This window comes from Oculina patagonica, chromosome 2 (genome assembly GCF_052425735.1).
Source record: "Oculina patagonica isolate OP01 chromosome 2, crgOcupat, whole genome shotgun sequence".
NCBI classification, from domain to species: domain Eukaryota; kingdom Metazoa; phylum Cnidaria; class Anthozoa; order Scleractinia; family Oculinidae; genus Oculina; species Oculina patagonica.
The window spans coordinates 32,992,266-33,008,743 of record NC_135759.1 but is presented as its reverse complement, the minus strand read 5'-3'; the positions used below and the strand labels follow the sequence as shown (position 1 = coordinate 33,008,743).

At 37.2% G+C, this 16,478-nt stretch overlaps 2 protein-coding genes and 2 non-coding genes across 4 annotated transcripts; 3 read left to right on the top strand and 1 right to left on the bottom strand.

Annotated features, from left to right (window-relative positions):
- Positions 1 to 213: 213 nt before the first annotated feature.
- Positions 214 to 10,623, bottom strand: LOC144644220 (ras-related and estrogen-regulated growth inhibitor-like). Its single transcript, XM_078503655.1, has 5 exons — positions 10,477 to 10,623; positions 7,811 to 7,867; positions 6,725 to 6,798; positions 1,751 to 1,940; positions 214 to 1,186 (listed from the first exon to the last, which is right to left on the bottom strand). The coding sequence occupies exons 1-5, from the start codon at positions 10,541 to 10,543 to the stop codon at positions 918 to 920; spliced, it is 657 nt and encodes a 218-aa protein (XP_078359781.1). The 5' UTR covers positions 10,544 to 10,623; the 3' UTR covers positions 214 to 917.
- On the top strand, positions 3,160 to 6,978 carry LOC144644219 (kelch-like protein 18). The gene is made up of 3 exons (XM_078503654.1): positions 3,160 to 4,675; positions 5,150 to 5,278; positions 5,448 to 6,978. The coding sequence occupies exons 1-3, from the start codon at positions 3,618 to 3,620 to the stop codon at positions 6,019 to 6,021; spliced, it is 1,761 nt and encodes a 586-aa protein (XP_078359780.1). The 5' UTR covers positions 3,160 to 3,617; the 3' UTR covers positions 6,022 to 6,978.
- Positions 10,624 to 12,841: 2,218 nt separating the features above from the next.
- Positions 12,842 to 12,952, top strand: Trnai-uau (transfer RNA isoleucine (anticodon UAU)). Its single transcript has 2 exons — positions 12,842 to 12,879; positions 12,917 to 12,952. It is a non-coding gene; the product is annotated as a tRNA-Ile (tRNA).
- A 2,776-nt stretch (positions 12,953 to 15,728) lies between these two features.
- On the top strand, positions 15,729 to 15,839 carry Trnai-uau (transfer RNA isoleucine (anticodon UAU)). The gene is made up of 2 exons: positions 15,729 to 15,766; positions 15,804 to 15,839. It is a non-coding gene; the product is annotated as a tRNA-Ile (tRNA).
- The last annotated feature ends 639 nt before the right edge of the window (positions 15,840 to 16,478 follow it).

The following is a 16,478-nucleotide window of genomic DNA, read 5'->3' as shown; positions in this document are numbered from 1 at the left end:
CGAGGCGTTCAGAGATAAAACATAAGAAATCACATGGAAGTTGAATCAATCATTTGTTTTATTCTCGTAAGCCGCGGAGCCAAGTTAGAATTTTGATATGTTGAAAAGGCCTTCAGCTAGTAAACGCATATGCGCATTCCAAAAGCTTAAAATGTTAAAATGTACAGAGCTCTTCTTTGTTTAGATAGATAAAGACAATTGAGAGGCTAATGGTCTCATTAACAATTTTATTTTGCGAAGATAAGATTAAAAGATTAGCGCTTATCAATGTGTGTGAATATTTAGATCTTGACGGCTCGCCATTTAAGCTCAAATAGAGTCACTCATTCAACCTAAGGAGACAAATGTTTTAATATTCTCAAATGAAGGAACGACGTTTATTGTTTATTTGAGAAAAGTTCCATCGTCTAACTAACGGCAACAAATAAGAAAATACGTTTTTGCTGCTAGTTGCTATCTATAATAGCTGAGTTAATGAACTCAAACGGCTAACCTGCGGCTTCAAGAACTGCTTTCACACGAACATTCAAGTTCAATCTTTCAAGCTTTATTAATCTCTTGGGTTAACTTGCTGTGTATTTTCTATTCACGTTCCCAGATCGCTGTGAGTTACAGCATGATGACGTGCCAACTTCGGTGCGATCGTGAGCACTCGTGTATTTCTCGGATTAGTTGACACGAATCGGATAATTTAGCGAAGATTTACCAAAATGGGCCCTCGCCACTACGATGTAAAAATCACTTGAGAAACATGAAAGTAGGCCGAGGACATTCAGAGGGAAATATAATATTCTACACCAGCATAAGACTGTGCTGAGCGTTAAATAACTTCAGTATAGTTTTCTTATCTGTTTAATTAAATACGACTTCAAGGATTATTGTTAGTGTCAAACTCCTGGCCGAACGAGCAATAAAACTCAAAGAGTTTCCGATCGTCTTGGACTTCTCTTTTTCTCATTTTTCCAGTTAAACAGAGAATTTCCAAATTTCTGTTTCTTTTTCTCGATCTGTGGGTTGGTGTTCTTTCGCTTTTCCTTCTCCTGTCGAATGTATTTCTTGTGTAGAGCAACCTTACGAAAAACCACGTTCAAAGCTTCCTGAACATTGTCATAATTTTCTGCAGCAGAAACCTCGAAGAACATGCATCCAAGCTGCTCGGCGGCTAACTGGCCATCTTTTTTGGTCACTAAACATAGAATAAAAATAGAGAATAATCGGTAAAACCTATTGGTTTATAATTTTAAGCCGGTTTGCTATGTTCGGAATTTTTGTTAGGCCAAAGGGAACTAAGGTGGCCGCCTGCCGGTATCATTTTCCAGCATTTTCCAGCTATTATACTTTGACGGGATAGTACAACAAATTTATATCAGTTGCTGCTACAATTATGACATCAAATAAATGCCTCATGATTGGTGAATAAGTTTTGGTTATCTTGACGTCACTGGTTACCACAGCAACAGTATAACCTGTTTAAAACACCCTTAATTTTGACTTCAAGTGCTTATTACTCAAAATCGAGCTCGCTGACCCCCATATTCTTTATTATTAAACATTGATCAGGATGTTAAGATACAACTTTCTGCAAAATTAAAAAATTTCTACGGAGCGGTTTCAGAGCCACCTTGAATTTTTGAAAAGGCTAATTAATTTAACGCTTTTCGCTTCGGTTGAATTCACTTTCTTTCAAGTCGTTTCAGACTGGCTTTTTTCGTGATATTGTCAATTGGAGAATCGATATCTGCTTTCTTACCTTTTCTAAAGTGTTCCAGATCTGTCTTGTTTCCCACTAAAGCGACATGCAACTCATCTGTGCCTTTCCCGTCATAAATTGCCTCGACAAGTTGTATGGCGTTATTGAAGCTGTTTTTATCCGTAATGGAATATACCACGAGAAATGCGTCTGCCCATTTGATATCTTTGTCAACTTGTGATGTATCACTCTAAAATAAAAAATATAACAACCATTATTAGTTTATAAACTGAAGTGAAGGGCATGCGGGTAGTGAAACATTTTATTAAGTGAGCAGTTATAATCATACTCTTCGTGATTAGCGGCTGAATGGCGGCAAAACTAAATAAACCATTCATTAAAAATAGCAAAAATACAGAACAATGCATTTTTTTCTCCTTGAAGCAATTGTGTATCTTGTAAGATCATTGTTATGTATATAGCCATTCTTCCATTATTAGTTCCAAGACAGATATATATATATATATATAGATATTTTTTTATCTTACTACACAATAATTGATATTTCCCCCTGTGAATGCTTTTTCTGTAAGGCAAATCACGCGAAGTGTCGTACAAAAAATAACTGTCGCCTTACTACGAATAAAGTACGAGATGAAACCGAGTTATTTTGATTTTTGACATTTCTTCATTTCAATTGACTAGAAACCATTTCACCCTAGCTAAGATACATTTGCCACTGAAAATGATTTCAATATAAATGAAATGATAGGTGGAATCAGGATTTCTCACAAGTGAATATTGCAAAATTGGTCATAGATATAAGACGTCGGCTTATTGCTCGCATTAAACACCTCGTTGTTGTGGGGAAAAAAACGAAGAAAGTACTGATATGTGTTTTATTCACTAGTAGTGAAATATCTGTGAGGCCAGTTGCTCAAAGACTCACTCGTTGGTGTTATCATAAAGTGAATACGAATCTAAAAAGCGCAAGGTCGTTCCTAGAAAATATCAGTTTACAAGGGGCCCCAAAACATACTGATAATTATATGCTTACCAGTTAATACGTGATTTTACACTTATACTTGCAGCTTCGTGATCGATACCACAATGTATAGAGCACAACTAATATATAACATGCAATATGTATTAAATACACAGCAAAATTGAAAATATTTTGCTTAACAACTCATTAATTTGGCGAGTGAACGTTTTCCGGACATCTTATCACGGATTCCCAATAAATGTTTTATGCCATGCTTTTACTTTTCTAAACGCCCTTTTGCAATATACGATAAATCCGTATGAAAAAAGAAATCTTGAAAAAGATCCACTGACAAAATTTGACACTGAGACTTTATTTACGCCGGCTGTAACCGCTGTTGTCAAAAATGAATTAAAAATCGAAATCGTGATAATAATTATTCACTGTCATTTTATTTGCATATTTGAAAAAGCAATTTCTCCGCGCTTGATTTCCTTTTTATTGTTATTTTCTTTCGTGACTTAAGAAAAAATATCTCCTTGTTAATTTTTATCACGACATTTCTGTTTTGTCTTAAAAGCGTACGCGTGTTTTTCGATCTCCTTCAAAATTGGGGAACCATAAAGCTTTCAAGATCTTCTTTACAACTGGTAAGCCAGCTGAAATCAAGGCTCGTTTCCATATAAGGAGAATATCACCTGCAACGTGTCGCTGAAAGACAGTGATGTTTTAAAATGGTTTTCTCTGCACAACGTGAAATTTTATTTTAAACGCGCTTCGTAGAAAAGCGATTTTTTGTGGGAACCTTCGAGTGAAATTTCAGCAACCAAAGTGAAGTTCTGCCTTAGTTTAATTTAATACAAGCCTCTTATTTGAAACGAAAGCTGGATCGTCGGAACCGTGTGTTTTAAAAACAAAGATAAAAAATAATTATACGAAAAAATGGATTTGAAAGACACAAACATTAATCTTCGTGAGACAAGCTACCAAGGAAATCTTTACAAGAGAATGGACGAATTTCGTCGACAGGGAATATTATGCGACACAGTTCTTCACGTGGATGGACAAGAATTTCCAGCGCACAAAAATATCTTGGCGGCGAGTAGCCCGTATTTTCTTGGTTTGTTTACATCCGACATGAAAGAAAGGCATCAAGATGAAGTGAAACTTGAAGGATTTAAATCGTTTGTGATGGACGATTTGCTCAATTATATTTATACAGGAGAAGTTGAAATCACAGAAGAGAACGTTAAAGAGCTTGTCTTCGCCGGTGATTACCTGTTAATCGAAAGCTTGAAGGACAAAGGGAGTGTGTTCTTAGAAGAAACTCTATGCCCTTTAAATTGCCTATCTGTGAGAGCGTTCTCTGAGAAGTATGATTGTGAAGAACTGATGGACAAATCAGAAAGCTTTATTCTTGAGAATTTCGTGGCTGTTTCAAAGTCTGAAGAATTTCTCCACCTGAGGTTCTCCGAGATCGAGAAGCTTATTTCCCTCGATGACGTCATTGTGGAAAGTGAGGAACAGGTGTATGAGGCGGTCATTTCGTGGGTCAAACATGACGTGGATAATAGGAAAAATGACTTTGCACAGTTGCTTTCGAAATTGCGCTTAGGCTGCATGTCAAAGTATTACATCGCCGAATATGTTGAAACAGAAGAACTGGTGACAGACAACCTTGAATGCACCAAGCTGCTTTATGAAGCCATGAAGTCATATGCCTTATTTGGAACACAAGGCCAGCCAATCCGGGATATTTGCAAGCTACGGAAGTGTTTGGACTCGAATGTAGATGCCATTATTACGATCTGGGGCCCTGGGGATGAGCTGCGTTCTTCAACTCAGTGTTACGTGCCATCTGTCAATCAGTGGTACAATTTGGCGCCAATGCTGATCCCGCGCTTTAGTCACGGTGCTGTGGCGTGTGAAGGCTTCATATACACAGTTGGCGGAGTGTCCCTCAATGGACACTTGTCAAGTATGGAGAGATACGACTACAAGTAAGTTGAATCCAAGGAACTCTTGTTCACTGATACACAGAACCCAGATATACACGTAGGACTATGGACCAACCGAAAACATTTAAAATACGTTTACTCTCATAATTTTTTGTAACAAATTGAAACACAACACGGGAGATTCCCCTCCATATCAGTATATATGGGATGAGACTAGATTATAAAACCAAGACATCATATGATGGTTGGGGAGGGATGGGCAGGACAGACAGCATTCGCGACAGTTTATGTCGCGAGTGCTGTCCAAGTGTAATATTTGCAATGTTCTTTTTGGACACGACCCCGTTTAATCAGAAAACGCACGTCATATTCCTCAAAACTGAACGTAATATCGCCCTGAGTGATCAATCAACTACATAATAACTACCTACATAATATTTTTTACATCATTAATAATTATAATGATGATAATGATGATGATGATGATGATGATGATAAAATCTTGAATTTTTACAGAACAAACACGTGGGCAGGTGTAGCGCCCATGGCTAAAGAAATCTCTGCTCTTGGTGTGGCGGAACTAAATGGCTCTTTATATGCAGTGGGTGGCTGGCACCGAGGAAGACCGCTGAATACCGTGTTAAGGTAAGAAAAGCTACAACAGCTTGGCTATAGAGTAACTGGTGTATTTTAGTAATACATTAAAACAACTGCTGCCGGGGTGATCAGATCCCGGATTTTTTGGTAACCCGCATGTTTGAAACGAATTAATGTTGCGAAAAGGATAACATGTTGAAACCGTCTTGTTTTCTAGGTACTATCCATCCACAAACATCTGGGAAGCGGTCACTCCCATGACATCAAATAGAGGTGGACCGTGTGTCGTGTCTGACAAATACCTGTACGCCATTGGCGGGAAGACAGAAAACGACAATGCAAACGATCCGTTCAAGTACCTAAACACGGTTGAAAAGTACGACCCCAGAACAAACACGTGGACAGAGACCGCGCCCATGCAAGCTCGACGAGCGTACGCATGCGGAGTAGCCATTGAAGGAAACCTTTACGTGGTGGGAGGAACGCAAGATGATCTGTACTCATCGCATAGCTCTTGCGAGGCGTTTAACATCGAAACAAACACTTGGTCATACATAGCTAGTCTGTGTATATCGAGAGCATTAGCAGGCATTGCTTACGTAGGAAATCGCATCTATGTTTTGGGCGGAAAGAAAAATTCCCGAGAAAGAACGGACAGGGTTGAGTTTTATGACAAGGAACTTGACGTGTGGAAGATTGTGGGGTCAGTACCCAACTGTATGGGGGGAATACAGTGCTCTGCTGTTTCACTTTCTAAGGAATTTCTCGGTACTTTGACGAAGATAACCTAAATAGCAATTTTCCTTACCAGAAATAGTTTTGGGCTAATAATTAATTAGATAGATACAATTTCTCCCAATTGTAAGTTCATTGTTTCGTTATACGAGTATTGATGTAGCCATGTCTTAGATAGCAAACTGTTGAAAGGCAAAATCTCTTTGAAGTGTAAGCCCAAAAAACCTTTGAAACGCACGATGCATAAAAATTAATTGGAAAATTTTATTAAATTTCCCTCGAGAACCAGAGAAAAAGTTGTTTTCTTTTTGCTTGGAAAACAGAAAAAGATTTTTTTTTATTTTGAAAACTTGCCTGATATCAAAAAGAGATAGCTATGACGAAAAGTACGTTAAAATGTAAAATGCTATAGGACCGTAGAAAAAACAATTAGACGTTAGGCCAGACTTCAAAGATGAACAGAATTTACATCGGTATCAAAAAGATGCTTTTATAGGTTAAAAAAATTATCAAATATAATTACGTATGGGTAAGAGAAATAAAAGGAACAGTTTTTGAACCGACACAAATTCACTCATAAACCCGGGAGATTCAAAGAAAATTGGGATTATTCGTATAGTTTAAATTCTATTAAAAAGATGCCTTTAATTTTACATAAAAGAAAATTCAGTCAATTTATAGAACCATTCACGCATGATGTGATAGAAAACAAACGCTTTTAAAAGAAGCGCAAAGCACAGGTTTACGAATGACTCTTACCTTTTCAATGGCGTCACGTAACTCAAATGTTAGATATTCATCGTCTAGCTTAATTTTGTGACTGTATGTTAATTCTACAATAAAGAAGAGCAAAACAAGTGTTCAGCGCTGAAAGATTCAAGAAGAATTTCAACAATTTTGAGTAGGCGTATAATTCACAGTATGAAATTAAAATTTGTACAAAAGTTTCTTGATGTTTATCTACGATAAGACTTGTTTGTTTAGTGAAATAAATAATTGTGCGATTTGATGCAGATTTGTGGTTAATAACTCGATGTGATAGTGTTAAAGAAATTTTCCTACTTTTAAAACATTGAAAGCAGTAAAGGGGCAACCGAGTAAACCACGTAAATGTAACATTGCCATGGGAACAGATGGCTAATTACAGTTTACGACCACCACTTTAAACACCACATTGTTAATCAACTTTAGTTGGGTATTAAATGTTCATTAGAAAACTTAAAAGTCAGGAAATGAGCAATTATCGAAATAAACCTCTGGCATTTCTGATTGCATAATTATCCTACATTTTTTCTTTCAATGACGCAACATCAATTGTACTCTGATTATAGTGGCTGGTCGTGTAAAGCGCCAGAAGCCTATTGCAGATCTTTCTGTAGCATACTGCATTGTTTGGGGATCACTTACAGTATCTCGCCATAATTTGCGAAGTTTTTACTTAAAAACTGGCCAAGTTAATTTGGAATCAATCTCGTTCCCAGAGTCCACGTTCCCCTTGACCAGTGGTCGGGAAGGGGAACGTGGACTCTGGGAACGAGATTGATTTGGAATCAGTTCATCAGACCTCACTGCGCACGCTCCGTATCATGGATCGACATACTGTTTTTCAATTGGCATCTAAATAAACTTTAATTAGCCAAGAAATTAGGAATAAAATCGAAATTAAGGTGTGGACCCAAGATTTACATTTTGATGTAATCGCCCCTTTTTTTGGAGACGGCAGTAAGCTTTATTTTGTAGATGAAATAAAAGAGTGGAAAACCTGAAGATAAAAAGATGTATGAAAACTAAAGGTAATAAGTCAATTAGACTTAACATTTTCGAAGGTTGAGCTGATATACTTACGCATTATAGATTGATACTCGCCAATAAATCTCTTCGTCAGGAAACGAACAGTTAAAGCTAGCAATAAAAAGAAAATAATTCATTATATATCAATAATATAATAAATAAGTAAGGGCCTTTTAAAAACGATTCACTACGCTTCAGAATGATTTCACTTCATTTCACTTTAGTTATCTTTTTGCTTGGAAAGTGTAACGTGTTCTTCTTTTCTAGCACTCCAGACTACAGACTGTCAGAAAACGAGCAAAAACCAGCGGCCGAAAAAAAACCATTTCCTTTCTTTTGTTTTTTCCTGCCGCCATTTCTGTCGTTACTTCAGTTTCACCTGAAAGCATGAGACTCGCAGTTTTTAGTGGATACAACACAACCGGTTTTCTTCACACAATTTATGGAAACAACAGAAGTATTCTGATTAGAAATGGGCTACAGCTGTACAGCTACTGAAGGAAACTTGTAAAAAAATTCATAAGAACTGAGAATTAAACCAAAACTGATTTTAATCAGTTCAAACCAGGGGAGGCTGGACAGCACTCTGCGAAGAATTATGGGTAGAGCGTCATTTCGGCTTCATTTGAACCCCCAAGAGTGAAGATCACGCAGTCGTTAAAAATGAATGCTTTTGACCAACAAGATGTCACAAGCTGATGTCTTTGAAGTTTCAAACTTTGGGTCACTGCAAGTCAAAATGTGGTTGTTACATCGAAATGTCTCTGAGTGATACCAAGCTAAACAACTACTGAAACTTTCGATACTCCAGGAAAAAAAATGACTCGATCCCCTTTCTTATGCATGAGAGAAGATTTTGGCTCTTGTCTTTTGTCAGCTAACATAATGTGTTCCTGGAAGTTATTGTTGTCTGGAATTTTAGTGCGCGTTGAAAAGAACAAAACCATCTGTTACAAAGTCTGTTGCTGAGGAAAAGAGAACAAAACATGCTGACAAGACCTTGCTCAATGTTATTATTTATATGCACAAAGACTGTGTTGTTTTCAGTTCTTGTGCCGACTGACGTACTGAAGACAAACCTCTCAGGTTTTTAAAACATGGCTGTTTTATTCGACGACGCCGATTGTTTATTTTCGGTCTGGTAAAAAAAGTCGGACTCCTTAAGTTAATTCACATGCACGAAAAGTCAAATTCATGCCATGTCTTCTTTTTTTCTTGTCGGCACTTCGTCTTTACTATCATTAGTCCTAATAAATGAGTGGTTTCAAGTCTTTTAACATATCATCAAGCGGTTCTCTTTTCTTAAGAGGTCAGCTGAGCTCCACCCTTCTCCGACCTTCCTTTCGTTGACAAAAGAAAGCGTGGTGGCAGATCACATAGATTAATGTTCCTGAATGAGAAAAGGCTTGAATGAGAAAAGGCTTTCAGTTAAAAAGAATCCCGATTCTGACTTCATCTCCGATACACAGTAGTTAACCGTTGTGGTTTGGGTCAGTATTTCTTTTGTCGTGGTTGACATCAAGTAATAGTTTTATTTGCACCAGTTTAATTGCAGTATTGCCTGATTGACCTACTATTTTGACTATTACCGCAATACAAAACACAAAGAGATCCGCAGAGATTCGTCATTGGAACATCCCTTAATCAGCAGATAATAGTCAGCTGTGGTAGAGGTTTGGTGAAAGTTATGGAAAGTGTGGTGGATTTGACTATTTTTGACTCTTGACTTAATGATCAAATATTAAAATTTCGTTCTCGATTTATTGCTAGCCATTTTTAGAATCTTAGCCATTTAATGCAAGAGCCATGAAATCAGAACTATGTTGTTAGATTGATGTGTTAATGGTGGTTTGTTTTCTATTGCACTCAATTAAGTCAACGGACTATAACAAACGAAGACTACAACTCAAATAGATTAAAACTAGATTAAAGTTCTTGTTCAGGACAGGAAAAAACATCCAAATCTATTTACAAGCAATGGCTAATAGAAAAAGGAAATAGCTTAAAGTGTTCAAACGTTGCACAATGCGGTGCACATCGTGCCTATCAATAGATGACCGATGATCCTGAGGGTTTAAATGCAAACAAATTAAATCAATACGACCTTGTAAGTTTTTCTTTACTGTTTTGTTAACAAATACGTTCAACAGAAAGACTTAAAAGCATTGCTAAATCACGTAAGAGAACAATTGTATATAACACTGAACTGAAATGGCATTTTCGGATCCTAAATGATACATCATTCTGAGTTGAAACTAATTTACACTTGATATTGAATCATTTCAGGCGTGTGTATTTAATGCGAATATCTGAACACCCACAATGAAAGGAAATAAGCACTTATGATTTCAACGATTGTCAGCTAATTCACTTAGCAAATCCTTCAGTGTAGAACAAAATGAAGTGATAAGCATTACTATTTAGCAAAATGACACGAATTACATGACAGCGGCAAGTTGTGACAATTTGATTTTGCATGACCAGCTATGCTACACGCTGTTGTACAACTGTACTTTAAATTTACGTCGATAACTAGATAATCTCATTTTTCTCTTGCCCTACGATCGAGACTGCGATTAAATGATATCTTTTAGTAAAAATACCTGCTTTCTTACATTAAGTCTAGCCCTGAAAAATGTTTGGGTCCATTCTGTTTTAGAATTCCTTTTCATCGATGAACACTAATTTTACATTGATTTAGAAGATAATGCTATTCGTACCTGATTTACCGACGCCTTTGCTTCCAAGAGCCAAGAATCTCGCTTCAGGCGGCACAAGAGAATTCATTTGTATTTCTGTTTCATGCCGGACGATGAAAGTTGCTTTCGATGCTTGTTGTGTTAGCAATCTCTCGCATTCCTCTTAAAACTCACACTATGTTTCATGCCCGGCAGCTACACATTGAAAGCATTTTTGACAAGCTTATTGTTAGAAATAATACATCTTTGTCAATGCTGATATGTTTTAGGGCTGGCGTGATGGCGGGGGTTCGTTGAAATGCGTTATTTGTTACGAGCTGTGATCAAACAGTTTCCAAGGGAATTAGATTCCTTGTAGCCCATTTGTATAACATTAAAATAAAATCTCCCGGGGTCTTTAACAACGGCCCCTTGAATGGTTTCTCAGATTTTTAATGGATTTCTGGCTAACGATTGCAAGCGATTTAGTGGAATTTGCCATTAACAGAATAAGATAACAGCAGTGCCGCATTGAGCAAAAGCAGTTAAAGAGCCACTTGTTTGCACAGAAAATAAATCGCGTGTTGCGTATTGACGTCGGTTTGGTTGGTTAATAAGCCTTTTCATGGGCTATACAAGAAGCAGGAAGATCTTATTTGCATGGATGAACATGCCGTGTGGAACGAAATTTTTGCAGGAGTTTAGTTTTGCAGATTACGCTTTTTTTAAATTTTGCTGGAACTGATTTGTTCGATTGGTAAACCACCATGAACGATTCACACGGCTACAGCACAAGAAACAGCTATCTGCCCAGACTCCCCAAAATAAGAACTGACTGGGGAAAGAGAGTCACCAGCTACAAATGTGCTATCGATTGGTCATCTTTACCCGATGTTTTAAAAAGATCTATGCCGTGTGACATTTTTAAACAGAAAATTAAGAACTTTTTAATAGCAAAGTACTTTTAGCTTTTTATTTTTAGAACATTATTCTTAATTTTTAGAACATTATACTTGTAATTTTATATTTTTACCTTTTTAACTTGATTTTTAACCCTGTAATTAGTTTTATTTGAGGACCTCCCTGAAAACCACTTCATGTGACGGGAGCCTCCTCTTTAAAAATTATTTATTATTTTATTTATTATTATTAAAGAATGGTTTTTCATGCAGGGAATTAGTTTTTGCAATTTTCAGGGAAGTCTATTTCAACTGAAATCACAAGTTACAAATTAAAAATTGAGTAACATCAATCATGTCTTGTTCTGGAGTGGCTGATTGAAACCACGGGGTACTTTGTGACGTTTTACACAAAGTAAACTATGAGCAGGACCATGTGCAGTGAGGTTAAAAGAAATTTAAGAAATTAAACAAGACCACGAATACTCTGGGGCCCGTAACTCGAAGGTTCCGAAAAGTTTTTGCACCAGGAAAGCCATTATAGCAAAACCTAAAACCTTAAGACTACAGAGTTGACTTTTCTTACATATTTTCAATATGAACAGAAGCTCCCTTCATACAAAGTTTCAGGCCTATAAACTTCTCTGTTTTTAAGATACAGATAGTTCAAAATGGCTTTGCGGGCCCAAAAAGGTTTCCGGGACTTTCGAGAAACGGGCCCCTGGTCCTAGAGATTTTCTCTCTTCTTTTCAAGTTTCCTTTACGTTTATAAACTGTCGCGGCGAAGATAAGTCGCTTCGCTGCTCTTTGAGGAAATAGAAAAAGGAAAACCTCTGGGACCAGTGTATCGACAGGGTAGACAATGAACTAAGTAGTTTCGCCGAAATTCGATTACTCAAAGACTTCTACAAGGAAGCAGAAATTTCTTGACTTTGACTGGACTGTCGGGAAACGTGTGTAAGTTTTCTTGGCCAGAATTAATTTCATTAAACCTGTATCCATTGTTGTGAAGTTTTTCTATTGTTTTGTTTGAAATTCGTTTCTGTTGGATCGCACATCCGGGACAGTGCATATTTGACCATTTGATTGACATTTATCACGTGATTTTTGTGTATATATGATTTATTTTCGATAAGCATTTTAGAGTAAGAATAAATTCGAATACAAAACGATATTTGCGACTTTTTATTTACGAAACACATTTTCAAAACACTGTGACTGGTACTTGTAATAAATATTTAGGGTGGTTAGTAAGGATTAGTGTGTCGTATACTAAGACTTGATTTTGGCTGTGGTCAGCCTTCTGTTGATAAGATAATGTTTGGAGGTCTTTTTCAGTAATTTACCGGAATCTTTTAAAAGCTATCTATCAGCTCTAAAACTTATACATATAGCCATAATTTATAAGGCAGAGTTGTTGAAGCAAAATTGTTTTTAAAACTTGAAACTGATTCATTATTGAAATGTTGTGTTTTATATACACCAGGAATCACTTGGCAGGATATCCAGCTCCCGTAGCACAGTCGGTTAGAGCGTCGTACTTATAAGCAGTGCTGGCGTGAATCGCCGAGGGTGCTGAAGTAATGCGAAGGTCGGGGGTTCGAGCCCCCCCGGGAGCACTTTTCTTCTTTTTTATATTTTGAGAAGAAAATCTCCTTTTTAATTTAATAATATTGAAATAATGGAAGCTAGTTAAATAATTTTTTAACAAAATTTTTTTGTGCTAAAATAAACTAATCACTCGTCAGCTTGCAGTCCCAAGATCGAAATATATATAAATACTCTTTACTGCGCACATGAGCATTTATTGGTACATCGAGACAATATCCCATAATTTATTTTTTCTTTACTTGACAAGATATTGATACTGTACGGAGAAGTTAGATTTTAATCGCACTTGATACAAGAAGCTCTGATCAGCAATAAACATCTCAGTAACGCGTTTGTAGCCTAATTTATCGAACTTCAAACTCTTTGTCTCCAGCCTCCAACTTAAACCGTTTTATAAACTATTCTAATGAGAATGAAGTCTCTTTTGTCTAGAGGGAAGCAGGAAAGCCTTTATGGGCCTTGGACGAACTATATAGCGATCCTTGGATACGGAGCGTGCGCAAAGGCACAAAAACGGTTGCTAAGGTAAACGTTTCTTTATGACCCGGCAGCATTCTCGCCAAACTCAGAATCTTCATCCTTTATTGCGCGACACAGAAATCACTTGGAAACTGTGAAAAAAAAAACGGTGTAAAAAGAGTAAAAAAAGTGAATTTAGCTAAAAATTTGAGTAAAAGCCAAGTATGAGGGTCTGAATGGGGGGTTCCACATGTCGGTAGTCGGTTAAAAATTCCTTACTTTGTCGGTTGTCGGTTAAAATTTTCGACCTTTGTCGGTTGTCGGTAAATCTCAGTTAATAATTAAAAGTGCCAGTTAATTATTAATATTTGTTAGTTAATTTACGCAGTTTTAAGACTTTAAACTCTAGACGAGATGTAAAATTTGTAATAAAACACTTAAACCTCGTTAACTCTGTTTTTTTTTTTAAGAATGTGTTCGTCTAGTACCGATAATATTACCAAAGCTTTTATTCTAGATGTGAATTTGTTTCCTGTCGATTACAGGGCATCGAAGTTTTTAAGAGAGGTAAATCAGACAAAGAGTGAAACACCTACTCTAGCCCTTGGGTTACGTAATTTTGCTATTTTCGGAAGTTTGTTCTCCAAGAAGTCCACAAGCACTTATTACGCTTATTAATTAGCGGCTTTCGTGCCTTTACCGTGGGTTTCTTTTTTTTGCCAAAATTTCGTTGCCATACGTATCATTCTGCAGCGTTTAATGGATCTTCAATGATTTTACACTTAAAATAAATCAAACTTAAACTTGGTGGGCTTCAATGAAAAACAACATCCGATATCAAAAAACAATTTCTGTGAAATTTAGTTACATACTTCAGCTGCACTTCTTTGTCACAATATCATCTTTTGAAGAAATCTACAAATCGTCTCGAACACACATAAAGACAACTATCATTATCTTTTACCGTCACATGTCGTCCGTATAACGTCGGACTATGTCGGTTATCGGTTAGAATTAATTTGTCGCTAATCGGTAATTTTTTCCTCGTTTTGTCGGTAGTCGGTGATATTTTTCGCCCTTTGTCGCTAGTCGGTTAACCCCATTCAGACCCTCAAGTATTGAAGCTCTAGTGGGCAAAATGTCCGTACCCAAATAAAACAATAGAGTGCCATTAAAGATAACACGCATCATTCGATCATTTTTCGACATTCAAAATTGCTGTTTACAAATTTAATTACCGAAAAAAAATCAAATTTGCCCAAAATATTCTAGACTTGTATCTTTTGCTTAATTAAAAATAAGGTTTACCAGTTCTTCATTTAGTTTATTCTTGGTCTTCACGTGACGTCATCAAAATTCTAAAACCCAGAATTGCAAGACCCCTGAGTTTTTATCCTTCACTGGCTATTAGACGTCCTTAATATATATCTTGTTGAAGGTTTTTAACTCGATAGTATTCGCCGTCTTTAAGATAGAGCATTTTGAATTTGAGAGTTTCACGCCACACGAGATCAAAGATGGCCACCAGAAGCCTGTCACGTTTTCTTAAAAAAATGCCTTATCCTGCGATTTTTAACAATCTGAACAGTTGAGGTTTTGCGAAAAGTGTTTATGTGAATGTTAACTTGTTCATGATGGTGATCTGACCGCTTTTTGAAGCAGAATTTAGTGCCAGATGTTTTCATTGATTTTCGGCGGCCATGTTGGAGTCCAAGCAGTTGGGCTTCAACATGGCGTTTCCATACTGTGCTCTCTAAATTTGCGTGAAACATTTTGACAGATAACTAAGGTACGGAATTACGTACAGACCTGAGACTTGGACAAGTAGTTTATATAGTAGCTTTCTACAACCTGTAATATTCTTGATTTTTTGTTTCAATAGTTTTGGATTTATTTTTTCGCGGCGTGACAGTAAAAACTATCTATATTTTTCAACTAGGTGTATTAATTTGAAAACCTAAATACTAAGAAAGCCTCGAAAAGCTTTCTCTATAGCTGTACTTGACTGGCGTCAAACCAGATGCATTCCATATACAGAAAAACGTTGCCAAGTTTCAGTTCAAATTTTGGCCACTTTCTGGCCTTTGAAATGTTTGGAATATTCATGATGTCTCCCGGTTTTTTTATATGTCGCTCAGTCATACTGCTACAACAGATGTTTTGATATTTTTACTCATTTCAAGCTTTGCTCAATTTTAACTCAACATCCTAACAGATCAGCCAATAGCTGAAGAAGCAAAACTGAAATTTTATTTCAACTTGATTTTTTATCAAAATGTTGTTATGCATTTTATAAACACCAGGAATTCCCTGGCCGTTTGTCCAGCTCCCGTAGCACAGTCGGTTAGAGCGTCGTACTTATAAGCAGTGTTGGAGTGAACCGCCGAGGGTGCTGAAGTAATGCGAAGGTCGGGGGTTCGAGGCCCCCCGGGAGCACTGTTTTCTTTTTTTAATTGTATTTTTTTATTTAACATTCGCACAAAGACGAGGTGAGCCCCAATAATACAAATTGCGCGCAACATTTTTGCATTGCAACTTGTAAAGTGTTTTGTGCGTATTACCTGCGAAGGCGCGGTGGCCTAATGGTTAGTGCGCTAGACTCCGGATCGAGCGGTCCGGGTTCATGCACTGGCCGGGGTCATTGCGTTGTGCTTTTGGGCAAGACACTTTACTCTCAGAGTGCTTTTCTCCACTGCACCCAGGTGTATGAATGGGTACCGGCGAGTTTACTGCTGGTGGTAACCCTGCGATGGACTAGCATCCCATCCAGGGAGGAGTAGAAAAACTCCTAGTCGTTTCATGCTACGGAAACCGGGATAAGCTCCGGCCTAATGGGCAACCAGGCTGAAATATGGACCTTAACTAACCTTGTTAGTTGACCCTAATTCAACTTTGTGTAACATTTTGCCGAAACTTTCAATACGGGAAGTACTACGCATAACAGCACTATATAACTTGCAATGTAACAATGTTGCCATACAAGTTGTTGAAAGAAAATGTTGTCCGTGTTTCTGCTCCTTTGATTCTGTTTCAGGGTGGCCGCTGTAGATAGGCTTAAATGTACGTGTAATGTAT

What these genes read in the sequence shown, in the direction of transcription:
- LOC144644219 (XM_078503654.1), top strand. Translation starts at nt 3,618, where the DNA reads ATGGATTTGAAAGACACAAACATTAATCTTCGTGAGACAAGCTACCAA. An exon ending in ATGGAGAGATACGACTACAA is followed by an intron (nt 4,676 to 5,149) that starts GTAAGTTGAATC and finishes GAATTTTTACAG; the next exon opens with AACAAACACGTGGGCAGGTG. An exon ending in CCGCTGAATACCGTGTTAAG is followed by an intron (nt 5,279 to 5,447) that starts GTAAGAAAAGCT and finishes CTTGTTTTCTAG; the next exon opens with GTACTATCCATCCACAAACA.
- LOC144644220 (XM_078503655.1), bottom strand. Translation starts at nt 10,543, where the DNA reads ATGAATTCTCTTGTGCCGCCTGAAGCGAGATTCTTGGCTCTTGGAAGC. An exon ending in CAAAGGCGTCGGTAAATCAG is followed by an intron (nt 7,868 to 10,476) that starts GTACGAATAGCA and finishes TTTTATTGCTAG; the next exon opens with CTTTAACTGTTCGTTTCCTG. An exon ending in CGAGTATCAATCTATAATGC is followed by an intron (nt 6,799 to 7,810) that starts GTAAGTATATCA and finishes TCTTTATTGTAG; the next exon opens with AATTAACATACAGTCACAAA.